The sequence below is a fragment of the Pleurotus ostreatus genome, assembly GCF_014466165.1.
Source record: "Pleurotus ostreatus strain PC9 chromosome Unknown scaffold_5, whole genome shotgun sequence".
NCBI lineage: Eukaryota > Fungi > Basidiomycota > Agaricomycetes > Agaricales > Pleurotaceae > Pleurotus > Pleurotus ostreatus.
This window is the reverse complement of record NW_023503160.1, coordinates 1,021,543-1,038,403: the sequence shown is the minus strand read 5'-3', so window position 1 is coordinate 1,038,403 and position 16,861 is coordinate 1,021,543. Positions and strand designations below refer to the sequence as shown.

The following is a 16,861-nucleotide window of genomic DNA, read 5'->3' as shown; positions in this document are numbered from 1 at the left end:
CGACGTAGCCACAAATTGCCCAGCCTCATGAGCTGACGAACGAGGTGGTCTGGTAAGGACTCTGCACACACTCTGATCAGCGCTTTCGTTGTGAGATTCGTAGGGGTAATTACCTTGTCATCGTACCACTGCGGGGGATTAGATGGACTGATACTTGATGCCTTGATTTATATAAAGGAACGTTCACAACATCATGTCAGGAACACATAATGCATGTAGTGATTATACCCGGCATGTATTGAACACGATCGACATGCATCAACAATGCTGTGGCATTCCATCGACAAATCGTGATTGTCTCAAGGGTGACGCTAGCGGGACATCAGAATGTCATCTAGCGCGAGTCAATGATCATAAAGATATGGTAAATGTACACACGACTATGTACTTGTTATACTCACAAATGGGAACGAAACGACCGGAAAGGAACGACAGCGGTACAGAAGAGGTAAAACTACAACAATCCATAAGTAAACGAACGGTCAACAGCTGCCTTGGAGGTAAGGGAGGAAAGAACACAAAGATTGAGCCGGGGGAGTGAACAACATCCAAGCAACGCGAAGAGACGACAAAAAAAGGAGGAAACAGCGTGTTACATTACGGCACTTTTAGTTCATGTCGTCCCATGCTGGGCGAGAAGCCCCAATAGACAATTTGCCCATCAGCTTTCGTTGCCGCAGATTCTTCACCTCCGTATTTATGAGATCGCGTAGGCGTTCGAGATCGAGGCTTCTTTCCGCGCGGGACCCCATGAGAATGTTTCGCCAGATGCCTGCAGCAGCGACAGAGTTATCGATTGGCAATTGCATTGGACGATGCAAGCGGACCATCTTCTGCATGAGATGATCGGGGCTTGGGTATATCGTGTTGGGCCACGCTATCCGGATGGCGAACCACCAACCGAGAGGCTGAAAAAATTTCCATCATTAATTGCGGACCTCGCACAAAAAAAAAAGACAAGTACGCACGCGACCATCAGGAAGAGTGCGCTCTGGGTACGAATCATACGTCGTGAGCCCACCATCAGGGAGCGAGAACCTATCAGCACATCAGCGATACAATACGACAACCATTGTCTGAAGGCACCCACCTATGGACCACCCAGTGATTCTCATCGGATCTATGTTTGGCCAGGACGACCAACAGCCTAGGCATGCCCTCCAGCCCGAAGGGCGTCCACAGATCTCGTAGCATCCCACACGCATCCCCATGTCTCCCATTGAACACAGCAGTGCTGATAGCATCAGCCATATTCGGAGGCACGAACAAACGATCAACGACACCATTAGAATTATCAGTCAGCCGGGCCCGTACATAACGCTTGTACGTCTGCGTCGTCCAGATGCTGAGCGCGATCTCGTCAACTTGATGGCCGCGTGTTGTGCTGTTCAGCCCAGAATCCAGTTCAGATATCGGCCAAATCATCGCCCAGTTAAGGAGGCGGGCGTGAATCTTCTGCCAAGGGGCGAGCGTTTGTCCGTCCTGACTGTATTCCCCAGGGAGCCAACCCCGAGCGTTGGAGACTACGTCGCGTGAGCTACCGTCCGCCGGCACGGGGGGAAGAGGGCCATTCATATCCGGTATCGTTGGCAAATTGCTCTCGTCCGCGTGCACACGGCTGTGCCCATCCTCATCTTCTGGAAATTCCTCTGGATCGTCATCCCTTGCGACCTCCCACGTGTGGTGCGATAATCCAGATTGGCTGCCTGCAGGCTTCTGCCGCAGCTTGTACAGCTCCTCCTCGAGGAACTGCTGCCCAGGCGAGTCGTCGCGCAGCTCCGACAGGCGGTCGCTCTGCCTCAGCTGACTCGCACGTGTCTCACCGTCCGTTAGAGCAGGGTACCCCCGCTGCTGGTCTGCTGTGGCGTTGTCGTACTCCTCGTCCCCGTGCTCCTCATCATCGTACTGCTGCGATCCGGCGGGGCGCGATTCGAAATGATCTTCGTCTGTTGGATTTTGTTGATACATCGAATCGGCCATCGTCCCAGTCGGCCGGGTGTTGATGTCAACGGTCTGAGTTGCAGGTGACTGCTGCGTGTATTCCTCGCCCTCCTCACCGAAAACGAATCTCGACCCGTCACCGTGCGATCGGGCAGGACCCATCTGTGGTGAACGCAGATTTTCAATCTTGGGTCCAAGGCTCTCAATTCGCTGCTGCATCAATACCAGCTCGCGTTTGAGGTCTGTAGCCCATTTCGGTGGTTCCTATTAGAAAGCAATCATTAAGTGCCCCGATGGCCGAGCGAAAGAATGAGAATATCGTACCTCGCCGTCATCCTCTGGATCAAGATGAACACTGGGATCATGATTGTGTGCCCGCTTGAGTCCAAGGATAGTCTACAAATACCCCACGTAAATAACATCTCCCGCGGAGCCAGGGGGGCGGAAGGAACACTCACTTCGTTATCTGACTTCATGCCTAATCTCTTGACGCGCTGTCGGATCGCTTTCCTCAGGGCCCGTTTAACAACTTCGTGGACATTGGGGTCGCTCTCCTGGTGCAGCAACACGCAGAGGTCAGCATCGTGGAAATGGCTGTTCTTCACGTCTGGCTCAAGGGTTGAGCTCGCATAGTAGGAAGTTCTGGGCGTCCTGGATGAAGCCAAAGCACGTTCAACGATAGCTTGCTCCTCCAGGTTCAGCTCCTCCGGATGATTATGGTTAGAGTTTGGTCGGCTGGGAGTTGGTGTGGCGGTGCCGTCTCGCTCGCTTGGATGATGCGAAGCCTGAGAAGGGCCGTGGCTGTGGCGAGACGCGATAGACTTAGGAGGCCCCTGCTTAGCCGTGGACGTAGAAACCTGAGAAGGCGCTTTCTTGGAAGGTGAGACGCGACTCGAAACATGCGAAGCGGTCTTCCCATTGACGACAGACCCCCCTACTGCGGAAGGTTGCTTCGAATGATGTGACGGGGCTACAGAAGGCTCCCTCTTGCTTTGTGCTGTTTGCGACGGGGCTACAGAGGCAGTCTTCTGCGTGCCTTCTTCCATCTCCTCCGGGATGACCATCGCCCTCCCACGCGTGGCTGCGTACATCAGGTCCGCCTGCGTTGGTGCGTTCCGGTATGGGAAATAAGGCATCCCCTGCCCGTTTGGTGCAGATCCTTGGGAACGGGCGTCAGGCGATGCGCGGGCGGCTTGGGCAGCCTTCTTGCGAGCCTTGACATGGAACTGAGATAAAGAGTCTGAAGGTGCGAGAGAGGGTGCTTTGGATAAGGAGCGGCGGTTGCGATTGTCGTCATCGTAAACAATTTGACCGTCTTCGAGAACGGGAGGACGAGCGGTACCGCGAGACAGAGGTGATAATGGTCTATCATCGCGATTAGAAGCCTTGCTCTGGGGGCGAGGGGGGACAGCAGAGGAGGGTGCCTTCGAAGGTGCTTTAGAAGCACGAGAACGCGAGCGGGATGGACTGGATGGACTTTCGACGTCAATCATGATCGGAACGGAGGAATTAGCTCGCGGAGAAGCTACCGATTCCGGCAGAGGTACTCTGACAGCAGAGAATTGAGAAGGTGGGCCGTGGGCCTCCTGCCCCCATGGCATGTCCGGTCGGACGGCTTGCTGCGGTGAACCTGCCCAGTTGGGTTGCCAACCATTTGCATACGGATTACCACCATACGTACCAGGAGGGGGGACGTAATGATGTGCATCATCAGGGAGGGGCCCAAAGTTGCCGAAGGAAGGGCCGGAGTCGTACGACTCGTATTTGGGGCCTGGGGGATCGGCGGGACCAGGCTCGCGCTACGGGGCGCGTAGGTTAGTAAGTGCACACGGCTCCACATGCAAAGGAAAGAGAAGGGACTGAGGAGGGACTTACTATCGATCCGACTTCGGTCCGTTGCCCATCCTGCGTGTTCGACTTTGCGTCATCATCTACTTCGGCGCCGTTGTGCTGCCCGTAACTAACCGGAGAGCTGGCGAGATTGGCCAGCTGAGCTTCGCTGCTGTGGCTCTTGGCTATGGGGGAGAATATCTTTGGAGAAGCGAGGGGATTGGTGCCGTTTACAGCAGAAGGCGCGCCATTCATAACGGAACCTTCTTTCGGTGCATCACCGATATCAGAATGGGAGGCGGGGAAGTCGGCGCCTTCTGCCTGAATGGCTTCGAGGTACTTTAGCACTGCAATTCTCCATGTCAGCTATGTGCAGCAAGGATCAAACGCAAACTCGGAATTACCTTTCTCATTTGCGCCTATGATTTGCGTTGGTTCATTTTAGCATATCCCTGTGAGCGTGGCGGGGCGTTGCAGACGTACCAGGAGTGCGCGAGCGCAAGAGAATGGGCTTGAGCGAGTTGTCTTCCATGGATGTGGTGAGTCGTTAAGGAGTAGTGTGAAGGTATCGCTGTTGCGGGTTTATAGCAGAGTGCTGATTTAGGAAGCGTATGCAGAAGCAAGTGATGAACAGCCTGCAGCCTGTTCCAATGCGGATATAGCAGAATTAGGGGAAGGGAGTATAGCGCGTTAAATGGGATCGTGAGCAGAGAACGATAGAAAAGGATTCTGAGCAGGAGAATATTCGAGTCCAAATTCCACAACACTCGCCTCGAGGCACCGCAGATTTCAACTGTGCACAAACACACGTACATATTACCGCGTACCTGCCATATCGGGCCAACTGCAAGCGCCCATAATGCTGCAAGTCGCCCGTATTCCTTCACTGCAATCCTAACAGTCATGTCAATGTATCCAGACCGACGAGGCGGAGGCGGAGGCGCACTCGGAAACGACTACCCAGAACAACGAGGCGGCGCAAATGGTTATCCAGAGCAAAGGGGCGGGAACAATTACAGACAACAATGGGGAGGCGGCGGAGGCGCAGATTATATGGAAAGGTGAGTCATCACTCATGCTACGCTTGGCTGCGAAAGGCCGTCTAGCCTTGGTTTCAATGATACTAATGCATTATACTGTAGCCGACAGATAGAACGAGAAAGCAAAGTAGTCGATATCTGGCCTCCTTCACCAAAAGCGCCAAGAAAGCGCCTCGACGACAGTGACACCGACGACGACGACGACCGCAGGGACCGGGACAGAGACAGAAAGCACCGACACTCAAAACATCGCCATCATCACAAAAGCAGCAAGAGCAGCAAACGTCGGAGAGTCGAAAGCAAGCCCCGCAGACGATCCTCCCCCTCTCCAAGCCCCAGCAAAAGCCCTGTCACGAGCGAAGACGAACGGCCGTCGCGTGCTAGTAGGGACAGAGATAGGGATAGAGAGGACATGCCTCCGCCCCCGCTTCCCCCGCATGTCCCCCCTCCCTCAGGTTCGAACGCCAATGCAAGCGGCCCTCCTAGAGAGAATAACGACGACGAAGAAGAAGAAGTCGGCCCCAAACCCCTGCACGCCGCCCCCGCGAAGCGCGTCGACGAGCGCGCGTACGGTGGTGCCCTCCTCCGCGGTGAAGGCTCTGCCATGGCCGCCTTCCTCCAAGACGACACCGACGTCCGCATCCCGCGCCGTGGTGAAATCGGCTTGACATCCGACGAAATTGCGAAGTACGAATCGGTGGGGTACGTGATGAGCGGGAGCCGGCATCGCAGGATGAATGCGGTGCGTATGCGGAAGGAGAACCAGGTTATCAGCGCGGAGGAGAAGCGGGGGATTCTGAAGCTGCAGCGGGAGGAGAGGGCGAGGAGGGAGAGCATTTTGAGGGAAGAGTTCACGGCGCTGGTGGAGGACAACTTGAAGGGAGGCGCGGTGGGCGCGATTGGCGCTGCAGAGAAGAAAAAGGATACATCGGACGATTGAAACAATGGCAATGTTTAATTACTATCTCATAATTTATTGCATCCTCTTGCGCTGTCTTCGTCTTGATATCAGGCCCCCACCCCCATTAACCCGTTCTCCATAGTCCCCCTCCCCCCCACTGATGGTGATTTCTGGCCGCCCATATGCGAAATTCGAGTATCCCTCCTCGTCGTACCACTCCTACGCAACACATTGAGCTGCCTTGAGTGACATTCTTTGAGGCGAAGCATTGTATCTTCAGCGTGATTCTACACGCAAAGAAAGGACTGATGAAACTTTTTGTGAGGAAGACTCAAAAAGTGTAAACGACGAACCCTCCAGGAAGTTGACTGAATCGGCATGCAAGCGTGAGCTGCACAAACGATAAATTGCTTTTACTACAACGCAGAATACAAGTGTACAAAATGTATAAGATAGGAATCCATCAGACAGACGCTCGACCCGCTGGCAGCCCCAGGAGCCCACTCCGAAGAGCAAAGCACACCGGAACCGCCAAACGTCCTCGAGGCCTCTCCACAAGGAAGAGGCCATGTTCTCAGTCATACGGGCGAGCGCGAAGGTCATCGAGTGGACTTGAAGAAGTGGCATGTGTAAACATGCGAGACTCGAGTTAGTTTCTATAGAATAGATCCTAGCTGAGTATGTTCTAAGGAAATCAGGAAGGGGGAAGGCAGGCTTATATATGACGGTGGGTGGTCCGTGCGCGACGTGCTCACGTGGGACTGGACTTGTGAATTTTCGACGAATGTGATACTCCTCTTGCAAGTCGCGTTTATTCCTACTCATTTGCTGTTGATACACTGGTCGTACAACTGTGTTTTTGATAGCGCATGGATAACTACTTATGTCCGCACAACAGGATAGCAAGGTAAACTATTCACAGCGACAAGAATGCCTGCAAGAAACGGAATATAAACTATGTACTTCAGAATTAACTAGATAAATATTACAACAAAAGTCCACGCATAATCAACCAGAATACGAAGGCGGTGGGACATCGTGATGATCTCCAGAAAGCGCAAGCAGCGACCGCTCCTGCCTCATCCGCTCGACATCGCGCCGCAAAGAGTCCAGCTCCTGCTGTAGCTGCAACGACCCCAGCCTCCCTCTCGTGCCACCACTGCCTGAGGTCTGAGTAGGCGAAGAGAATTCCGTAGCGGAATACTCAGCGTCCCGATGTTCTGCATCGATTCTAGCCGACTTGGAGTCCAGTCTCCCCGTCCGAGGCGGCGGCGGCGGCGGCGCGGTAGCGTCAGTGAACAAGCTATCAGCGGTCCAATCCGCCGACAGAGAGCGCGAGGAGCTCGAGGGAGCGTGCGACATAGACATCGACGTCTGCGTGCCCGGCGGTGCGTGACGGTAATTCGCATTATCACGATACGCCACCAAGTTCGAGGCCGAGTTCGTGTTCGAGTTCGGCGCGTTATTGGTACCCCCAGTGAGCGGCTGCGATAGTAACCAATTAGGCTCAACGGTTTGCGCTTCGGCCAAGATGCCTTGGGGGGTGCGACGGCCCGATTCACGTTGAAGCTCCTCACGGCGGTGCCGGTGCCGTCTGAATATGATTATCCCCAGGACGATGGAGCAAGCGAGGGCGGCGATCGCTGCTATGACAACTCCTGCGATAACGCCGGGGCTGATTTTCGAGGAGGTAGGTGATGAGGATCCTGATGAGACGGAGGTTAGGTTGATCGATTTTGACGTAGTCCTGATGCATCGCGACGTGAGTATCAGAAATAGAACTTACATACATTGAATAGAGATAATGAGGGAGACTCACCCAAGTGCTAGCAGTGCGAATAAACCACCCTGAGCAGGACTAACAAAACACCGGGCGTACTACGTGAGCAATAGGCCGCGCTTAAGGACTCAGTCGCATACCTTGCTCTTCCTGAGCCAGTGCCCTGGCTACTAGACCCGACGCCAGTAGAAGGATTATAAAGCGAGGAAAACGGCGCGTTGTTGAGACTGCTGGATGCATATTCATAGACTTGCGAAATCAGGACGTCTCGAGTGGCATTGTTTGTGGTAGTCGATGCAGCGAACATCATCCAGTCTGCGGCGATTTTTGTGATCAGTGACCGAGTGGATATCAAGAAACAGCTAGGGAGGAAACTCACTCGTGGAGGTGTTTTGAGAAGGCTGGCTGCTCAGCGGGATGCCGTATTTCATACTTCCTGTCGGGACGAAGGAGATTTGTATCATCCACCTTGCACGCATCAGAAGACAGAGATTACGAACCAGCTGAAGATTGGTAGAATGACGTCAGGAGCGTGTACACCGAGTCCGGAACGAGGTTGAGCTTCAGCAGCTTGTCGGCATAGAGGTTGTATATCAGCGCGCTATTATCGCTCGATCCGTACACAAAGTTGACGGACGAAGAAGACACAGCTTCCTTTTGCCAGAGGTCGATTGCGGTATGCGCTGTCGCCTAAACCCAAACAAAGAACAAAGGTATAGACATATGTGAACAGGGGAAAGATATGGAGGGGAAAGTAACTGACGTTGAACCTATCACGATCAGAAGTTTCACCTGCCGCATCGGCGATTTTGGACATCGCAGCGATACCGATGATTCCTTTGAGAGCGAGGTTGGTCTGGTTTGCGGTGCTGGAGTCGGCGCTGATGCTGAAATCTCCAGAAGATCTACGAAAGTCAAGCAGAGTGTTATTAGAGAGGTACGCCCATGGATCTGCATTGGATTTACTGATGGAAGGGTGTAACAGTGTTGTTCCCGAGCCACTCGCCCCAGCGGCGTAGTAAACCGTACTACATCGCGTTCGTCAGATTATGCCACATGCGCAAAATCAAGAGAACACACGTGGTTGGCAATGAGAGTGCCGTTTCCGGAGGCCATGGCATATGCGAGGGTCATGATGAGCATGCCGGCGGTGTCTGGCAGAGAAAACACAGGGGAGGGAGAGAAATCGAACATCAAGTCAATGAGACGGATGGAAGTCGGCAGTCGATACGAGAACACGCACCGTCGATCCCAAATGTATGAGGATCGTTCGACCCGTCACCAATAGCATTCGGAAACCCAGAACCCATATCTTTTGCGGCGTAGGGCAATGTATATGTCTTCGATTCCTGGAATTCGAGGAGAGGAGCGAGGAGGTATCCCCCAATATCGGGATTGAGGTACAGGAAGGCGGGGAAGGCGGCGTATAGAGTGCCGACATTATTAACACTGGCTTGGCCTCTACAGCACAGCGAGTAATGGGCACAAGTTGACTTCAACAGTAAACCACGCACCCATTATCCGAACCAACACTCCCTAAATTCTTCATGAATATCTTCACATCCTTAATGTCCCAAGCCCCATCCTTCGCCGGTGGAATAGTGATATCCATAGCCCCCATGACTTGCCTCGCCGTCAGAGCCAGCAAGTCCGCGTATTTCGACGAGACGGCGGTTCCTTCCGCACGGAGCTTTGTGTCGAAGTCGATGGCGGCGGCGAGGGCGCGGGGAAAATCGTCCAGGACGAACTTTGGCTATCGGTATCGAGTGGGTAAGTAACAAGATAAGCACCGATGTCAGTAGCACCGTTTGAGTGAGACTCACAGCGTCAAGAGGTTTCGTGATAGTAGACATGAAATACGGACTTCGCTGCTGGAACGAACCGTCGGACATCAGATACTGCATTGAGGGATTGCGGTACACTCCAAATGACCACACAGCAGCTTCCGACGTCGAGGTGATATTGCCCCAGTCGATAGAGATACCCAAAACAGGGGTGTCATTTCCTCTGTGTACAGAGTATGAGCAATGATGAGTTAAATGAAGGAGAGGGGGGCATACGATGAGGGAGCGCGGAAATTCGTCTCTTGGGTGTTGCCAAGGTTTCCGTTAACTGGTTGGGAGAACAGGAGACCTCGCGCTGAGTTGAAGCCGGAGATTCTCCAGGACGCAGTGAATCCTTTGATCTATTTTGTGTATCAGCATCGTCATCACCAATACAGATACATAACATCTCTGTGAACAACGAACAGAATTCAGAGATTCGTAGCTGACCTTTTTGAACGAATAATAGACCGTGGCATCCTGCGCGATATTCCGCGTCTCCACGAATGGCTTCTGGTTCCGCAGCTGGGTGCTTAGGACGACATAGTCGTCGGTGTCATCAGCATCCCATTGGATGACTTGGCTCGTGTCGCCGGCTGCGATGTCTATGAAACACAACAATATTAGGAGGCGAATCAGTCGGCACGTGTGTGGTATTTCTGTCCGTTGATGGTTGATGAAAAGAGTGGCAGTAGAAGTACGGGAGTGGGAGCAAGATGAGAAGAAACAGATTAAAGACTTACTGCCCTCGATATCAGAATACATCCGTACCCTGTGCTGTTGCCCATCCGTTGCCCGTGCGGTCATGTACAAATACGAAAACGGCAGCGACTGGCGGCTGAAGTCGTTCGGCTGTTTCAATCATTACGGTTTGGTGTAGAACCACATTCACCAACAACCATCAAGCAGTGCATCAAGGAGGATATATTAGCTATAGCTTATGATAGCCAGGATTAGAATAGTACACACCTCAATTGGGCTCAGGAAGGTTACATTGAATTCGACACCCCCCGCCTCCATGAGGAAGGACGTCCTTGTTGCTGTAAACTCTACAGCTTTCTGGACCGCTCCCTGCTCCCCTTGTGCCCACAAGCTGAGCAACCTGTACTCAACAGCATCTACCACAACGCTGGCGTACCATTGTATGGGCTAGTCAATTACAGCTACACTGTCAAGTGAATTTTCGGCATAGAAACGGATGTGGTACAAACCAAATTGTAGTCCCAAAGTCTATTGTCAGTCTCGTTAGCCTGGGGCGGGTTGTTTCCTTGGGGTAGCCAAACATTGAGATACGGCGACCTAACAGCGAGGGGAAGGGCGGGTGAGTTGAACGGTGATGCTGTCCATCTCGTCGGGCCCGTTTGCGCTGATATTACATCTACTAGGATGAGGAGAAGTAGCGCAGGGAAGGAGAACCTATAGCGGCAGAGAAGAACATCAGCTAGCATACGCTGCATGTAAGTGTTTGAGTCGACTGGCGAGTCAAGTTCCCAGAACTCTGGATCCGTGGGCTAAAGTGATAAAGTAGTACCTTTCCTTTGATCATTGAATGATCCCAGTCAACATTTTCACACACGTCGGGGAGCGCGTGCCATATGTTACAGTGCACTGCTAGACTTGCGACCACGTGTTTCCTCTTTGAGAGCGGAGTGCGAAACACATGCGCGGACTGGGTTACACCGTCGTCGTTTTGGCTCAGCCACCCACTTGGCGAAATTTCATCGTCGATCCATCAAGGACAAGCTCCCGATCGACAATCACCTCAAATCTCGGCCACCTGGGCCTCCAATATCATCAGAATACCCTGTGCAAAGGTCATTCACTATCCTCAACAACCAATACCTCAAGTCCAAACGCTCAGCTTTCTGAAACCTCTGCGTCTTCCGGATATTGGATGTGTGCTCAGAAGCTTGATGGAGGCAATGCAAACGATATCGTGGCGCTGTTCCTCGGCTCTCAACGGATCGCGCCGCTAGTCGACAAGGACTCCCGAACTCCCGGTGAAGATCGTCGCTGGACAGGATCAGACACTACGCGCACGCGCATGCAGTACTAATTATCGTCATCAAGTGGCTCGGCCTCCGTCTGGTGTCTTCCTTTTACGAGGCTTCGCCGGGATGTGATGGACCCGGATTTGAGCGTCATAAGGTCACCAAAGGCTGAATACGGCCAGGCCCCCACTCCTTAGGATGCCACGAAGAGAAGACCGTCTTCTTGCAGTAGATTAAGGGCTATTCAAACTGCCCTGCATACGGAGTTTGGGCCATTTTTCCAGTCTCGCCAATGAGCTCGACGCGTTTTGGAACAAGTTCTCCCAGTGCAATCCTCCGTAAGATCAGTCCCTCGTTTTCAAGAGGAAACGCTGAAGCTCTTGGTCGCGAAGGCATCTGAAAGTAGGGAACTCTAATTCGACCACCCTCGACTTGTACAGACTTCCGCGCTAGAATCTTGCAATGCTTTAATTTGAACATCCATTGGACGGCTTCAGTGGGAGCTGCCATATTCCATGAGCTGCAGGCGTCGATGAAATCTACCCTTAGGGAGATAATCCTCGCTCACTCTGAACCTCCGCAGCTCCTAGCCCCTCTGAGAGAGAACACATGAAGCCTTGCCAAAGCCAGAAAGCCAAGTCGAAGGGAATACATCTCACCCCTCTCACCTCTGTGTCCGCTTGAATCTTTTGGTTGGGCATTCTGCGTCAAGTGACAAGACATCATCCCGACGTCTTGCCCCCGACTCTTCCTGACAATGAATTCTTCCCACGGGGTGTTCTATTTCAGGGACCGAGCTTACTTCCTAAGTTAAAGTCAAGTCCTCGGTGGTCCAAGCGCAGGGTATATAAAGGCAACGTGTTCAAGCGATCTCGAATGGATCCACATTTCCTTCTCTTTCTCCTCATTCCACTCACCGCCCTCGTGTTCCGCCACTCCTCCTTCGTTTTTCTCTTTGTCGCGACAAGTGTCGTCGCGGTCGTTGTCGCGTCCTTGGGCTTAGCTGGCTTGCAGGAGCAAAGGCCACTGTCAGTCGCGACCATCGTGCTCACCGTCCTGCTTGAGGCTGCGCTCTCGCGTCCTCCGCTTTATCCATACATCGCTGTCCGTGAGTACATACACCAAACGCGCTCGCCATCTGGCCCGACTCACGAACAATGGCAACTAGAGACACTTCTGTCGCTTCTTTCGACGTTCCTTCCATCAATATTTCCCCCGTTGCTAGCGCCAAGTCTAGCCCTTCCCTTTCCAGTTCTTCTTATCCTCCTCTTCTCCCACCAGGCCTTCTCCCGGCCCTCCCACACTACCCAATTACAATTCCTTCCTCTCCCGCTTCCATTCACTCTCGTAATCGCCTCCCAACTTTGCGCGCTACTCGCCTCACTCTTCCTTCTCCTCCGCGAAACACATCCGCACGACATACGGGCACACGTGTACCTCCCTCTCCAGTCACTATTCTTAGTCCTTTGCGCGATATTCACCATGTCAGCTATTGCGCTCTCTCCCCGTCGACACGACCAATCACTTGGTTCGCCACAGTCGCATTTATCTGCCACGTCTACAACCACGGGCCCGTCATACCACTACCGCAAGCCCTCCCAACGACATTACACACTCCGTCGCTCACTGCCCACCGCGGAACTCGATGCCAACGCCGAAGTCCCGCTCACAACTCTTCCTCCCCATATCAAATCATCACAAACTCGTATTCCACGTCTTCAAAGACAGAAATCACAAAGACCACGCCCACCTACTCCCCCTCCACTCCCTCCTTCGCCTCCCAAACAACGCCAGCAGAACCACCAAATCCGCGATCTCCTCTTCTACTCACCATCAGAACGCGGGTCGCCTTCGAAGAATAGGAAGTACCCGAGATATCCACCGCTCCCTGGCGCGGAGGGCGTTACTTCATATTCGTCGACTACGGGGTTGCTGGGTGAAGATAAGAATGGCAGTCAGAATGATATGGGAGTAGGTTGCAACGGAATAGATACTCTGCCACTGCCCGTGAGGATCACAACGCCGCCCAAACTTGAGAACCGCATTTCACAACGCGTCGACGTTCATATTCATTCTTCTCCTTCCAGCAAATACACCACAACCAACGAATACGACGAGGGCGATGGCGACTATTCGAGGTCCATATACCCACCCACTTCGGAGGGCTGTGGCGGTTCAAACTCATCGGAAGAGACTATTTCGCCCGTGTCGCCCGTGTCTCCAACATCACCAACAATCACCATCTCACCAACCTCGCCAACTATCGACTCTCCGATACACAAGGTATACACAGGCGTATCACCAACGAAACCTAAACCAGTCTACGAGAGGAAATTAACGCACAAGTTGACGCGTTCCAAATCAGATATCTATCCGCGGGCGCAGTATGGGTCCCAGTATGGTTATTGGTTGCGAGGCGAGGGAGACACTACGCCTACATCGCCTACCTCACCCACCTCACCCACATCGCCAATTTCCCCACTCTCGCCGACTATGCCCATTACACCAAACACACCGTACTTCCAAGCATCATCCACGTATTCTCCTCCCTCCCTGGGATTCGAGTTTGCAGACTCTCAGACAAAGTTGGGACTTGGCTTCGAGTTCGGTGAGACAGGGGATTCGCTCAGTCAGAGGATAGGAGTTGGGATGCTAGGGGTAGGGACGAAGAGGGCTGTTTCCGAAGGTGGGCATGGCCATGAAGATGGTCGCGGAGGCGGGGACCAGGAGGCGTATGCAGCGCGGTTGGGGCACGCTAATTCAGGGGCTTTGGGTGTGTCAGGGGACCTAGGATGTTTGTCAAGGAGCAACCACGACAAGACTAATATGGACGAGGAAGAAGGTGACAACCGGGGCAAGGGCGATATAAATGATGAGGAGACCAAGAAGGGCGTATCTCGGTATAAACATCGATCTTCACCTGCTATTCATATTCGTGCTCCTCCTGAGCCCACTCCACCTACTGCCACCACCAACAGCACTAATACCTCGGCTGCGAGCGTCGAAACAAGCAACACCTCTGTAACCGCAGCCTCGACCGACAACGACACCGCCACCACGCCGAGCACGAACATCAGCAGTTTAAGGAGATGGAGTATGAATGCGTTGAGTGCATTCCGACCGAGTCTTAGGGGGAGCGGGAGTGGGGGTAGGGGCAGCACAAGAAACAGGTGGAAGGTTGGGTTTGGGTACAGTGGAGGTGGAGGTGCGAGTGCGAATGCCATTGGCCGGGCGAGTACAAGCACGTCGACATCTCGGGGGAGTAAGGCTAGGGTCGAAGAGGAGCGCGAAGGGAGAAATAGGAGAGAGTTGGAAGATCAAGCCCGCGAGGCCATTGGAGCGGAATGGGGACATGGGATTTTGGGAGACGATGGATTTGGCGGAGGCCGTGTTGACGCGACTCCAACTACCAAACGGCAACTTAATGCCAGCCCTCGCCAGCCCTCCACTCGTCCAACCCCCTTAACGTTGGGCCGACAAATCACCCTCCCCGTTCGCTCTCAAACATCGTCTAGGTTATCGCCTATTGCTCCTGGTTCGCACAATCATCATTCACCAAGAGAACCACGGAGAAGAACGCCGACACCGAACCAGAGCGTTAATGTCAGCGAGGATTTTACATCGTTGAGGGACCCATTCGCTCCGGGTCCTGTGCGTGTGCGTGCGAGTACTTTCGGAGTGGGGGTGGGAGCCGGTGCGTTCGAGAACGCCAATGCTTTCGGTTTGGGGGGTGGGCCGAGCAAGAGCGCGCCACCGAGTCCTCGATCTATCAAGAGCAATGGATCAGGGAGTGGCGGCGGCAGTCCCGGCGGCAGTAGAGTGCCAAGAGGGTCGCGACGACGCGGTGGTGGTGTGGGGGTAGGGGCTGAAAGGAGGGCGAGGGAGAGGACAGTCAGCGGGAGTCCTCCCCAGGTTGGCTGTGCGGTGCATCGGTTTGGGGGACCTGGCACGTCGTCATCCACGCTCAATGTCGCGACGAATCCAACCAATGCCAGTGGGGGGAGAAGTTTGAGGATATGGGGATGGGGTGTGGTGCCAATTCCACAAGCAACGCAGTCTGGGCGGGCATGTACGTGTCCTTCAAGTCCTCTTGCTCCCAACGCCAGAGCGATCAGAGATGCCAATGGGGGCATCGGTGTAAATGGAGATGAGGACGAAGTGTCGAGAGAAGAGAGGGAAGACGCGGTCCTTGCTGATTTATTGTGGAGGAGGTTGACGAGAGATGAGGGATTGTAATCGATTGTCATTTCAACGCATAACGCGTTACTATTCGTTCTTTTTCGCTTTCATTGGTTTCTCATATTCTTAACACCGTCAATGCGCTCTTCGACGCGCTGCTCGCTCGTTCCAACCCTTGTCCCCCTGTTCCTCTGTCCCATGCCTGCTCTCCTCCTCGAGCCTCTCCCGCTCAGGCCTAAATCCCGAAGCCCACGTCCAAATCGAAATATAATAATGTTGTTACAGTACTTGCCTTATTCTTATTGCTTTCTATCCTGACCCTGTTACTCGCGTTACCGTTGCGCGATGTTCCCCATCCGAGTCGCATAGTCCTCGCTGTCGTTGTAGTTATGTACATATAGTCTTTGTAATTTTCGTCACTCTCGCTCCTTCCTTTTTCTGCTAAGCAGTCACTTTCGCTTCGAGTCTTTCGTTCGAATCCCTGTTCTCATACATCCGTTTTCAGGGAATATGTATGCTGTTATAAGTAGTACAATATTGTATCATTGTCCTCATATATACAGCAAATGCTAAATGATAATACACTCACCGAGAAGGCTGGGGCTTCTCTCCGAACGTCCTTCTGACCTCCTATATGATCCCTATTCTGCATGCAATCGCCAACAATCATCTTATTTTCGGCTCAATCATAATTAACAGACACTGTAGGATATAATATAGTGTGTCTGTGCAAGTCGGTGTAGTCAGTGGGTGTCTTTCGTTCAATATAAACAACACGGCGAACATGGTTTCGAGAGCAGCCATCAACACCAACAACTCAATAACTAATGGGTCTCATAGGCGATAAGACTTGCATCAATGGCTTCCATTTTATATCATATTTTACATGGGATAGTCGGGGGAATAACCAGCGGGATAATGGTCCTCCTACCCTCATTGACCGACAACTTTCAAAGAAGTAACAGCAGGAACATCGCGTCGTTACCGGCTCGCATTCTGTGCCATGATTGTGCAAGTGGAGAAGTTGATCTGACGATTGGGTAAAAAAATATACCAATGCCAATATAGCCGTACGCAAGCCCTCTAAAAATTCCATCGACTGGGTTTGAAGACTAAATTCTGAGTGACGATGACTGACCTTGTTGGAACCAAGCGGGGGCCTCAATATTTGGGGGATTTATTTCCATCATATGAATCGCTATTGGGCGCAGATCAGCTGTACCGAAGACCAGATGGTTCTCGCTGTGCCCACTTTATGCGTACTGTTAGGGGTAATAGTATAGGAGAGTGGAGGATCAGGGTCATTTATTCGCGTTAGTGGGAACGAATAGATGTTTGTTAGTTGCCCAACGTACAGGTATGAAAGGCATCGTTTC

At 52.8% G+C, this 16,861-nt stretch overlaps 5 protein-coding genes across 5 annotated transcripts; 3 read left to right on the top strand and 2 right to left on the bottom strand.

Moving 5' to 3' along the window:
• Positions 1–608: 608 nt before the first annotated feature.
• Positions 609–4,303, bottom strand: PC9H_007334 (uncharacterized protein; the record flags this gene model as incomplete). The annotated part of the gene is made up of 7 exons (XM_036776867.1): positions 609–908; positions 969–1,038; positions 1,091–2,205; positions 2,266–2,337; positions 2,400–3,740; positions 3,817–4,118; positions 4,255–4,303. 7 exons carry the CDS (start codon positions 4,301–4,303, stop codon positions 609–611), a joined length of 3,249 nt encoding a protein of 1,082 aa, XP_036630487.1.
• Positions 4,304–4,674: 371 nt separating this feature from the next.
• PC9H_007333 (uncharacterized protein) lies at positions 4,675–5,751 on the top strand (the record flags this gene model as incomplete). Its single annotated transcript, XM_036776866.1, has 2 exons — positions 4,675–4,832; positions 4,914–5,751. 2 exons carry the CDS (start codon positions 4,675–4,677, stop codon positions 5,749–5,751), a joined length of 996 nt encoding a protein of 331 aa, XP_036630486.1.
• Positions 5,752–6,720: 969 nt separating this feature from the next.
• PC9H_007332 (uncharacterized protein) lies at positions 6,721–10,772 on the bottom strand (the record flags this gene model as incomplete). The annotated part of the gene is made up of 16 exons (XM_036776865.1): positions 6,721–7,459; positions 7,532–7,570; positions 7,633–7,807; positions 7,872–7,928; positions 7,993–8,182; positions 8,256–8,397; positions 8,459–8,520; positions 8,573–8,646; positions 8,736–8,953; positions 9,007–9,245; positions 9,316–9,499; positions 9,553–9,677; positions 9,742–9,920; positions 10,059–10,167; positions 10,285–10,464; positions 10,527–10,772. The coding sequence occupies 16 exons, from the start codon at positions 10,770–10,772 to the stop codon at positions 6,721–6,723; spliced, it is 2,958 nt and encodes a 985-aa protein (XP_036630485.1).
• A 203-nt stretch (positions 10,773–10,975) lies between these two features.
• Positions 10,976–11,371, top strand: PC9H_007331 (uncharacterized protein; the record flags this gene model as incomplete). The annotated part of the gene is made up of 1 exon (XM_036776864.1): positions 10,976–11,371. The coding sequence occupies one exon, from the start codon at positions 10,976–10,978 to the stop codon at positions 11,369–11,371; it is 396 nt and encodes a 131-aa protein (XP_036630484.1).
• An 811-nt stretch (positions 11,372–12,182) lies between these two features.
• On the top strand, positions 12,183–15,542 carry PC9H_007330 (uncharacterized protein; the record flags this gene model as incomplete). The annotated part of the gene is made up of 1 exon (XM_036776863.1): positions 12,183–15,542. The coding sequence occupies one exon, from the start codon at positions 12,183–12,185 to the stop codon at positions 15,540–15,542; it is 3,360 nt and encodes a 1,119-aa protein (XP_036630483.1).
• Positions 15,543–16,861: the final 1,319 nt, after the last annotated feature.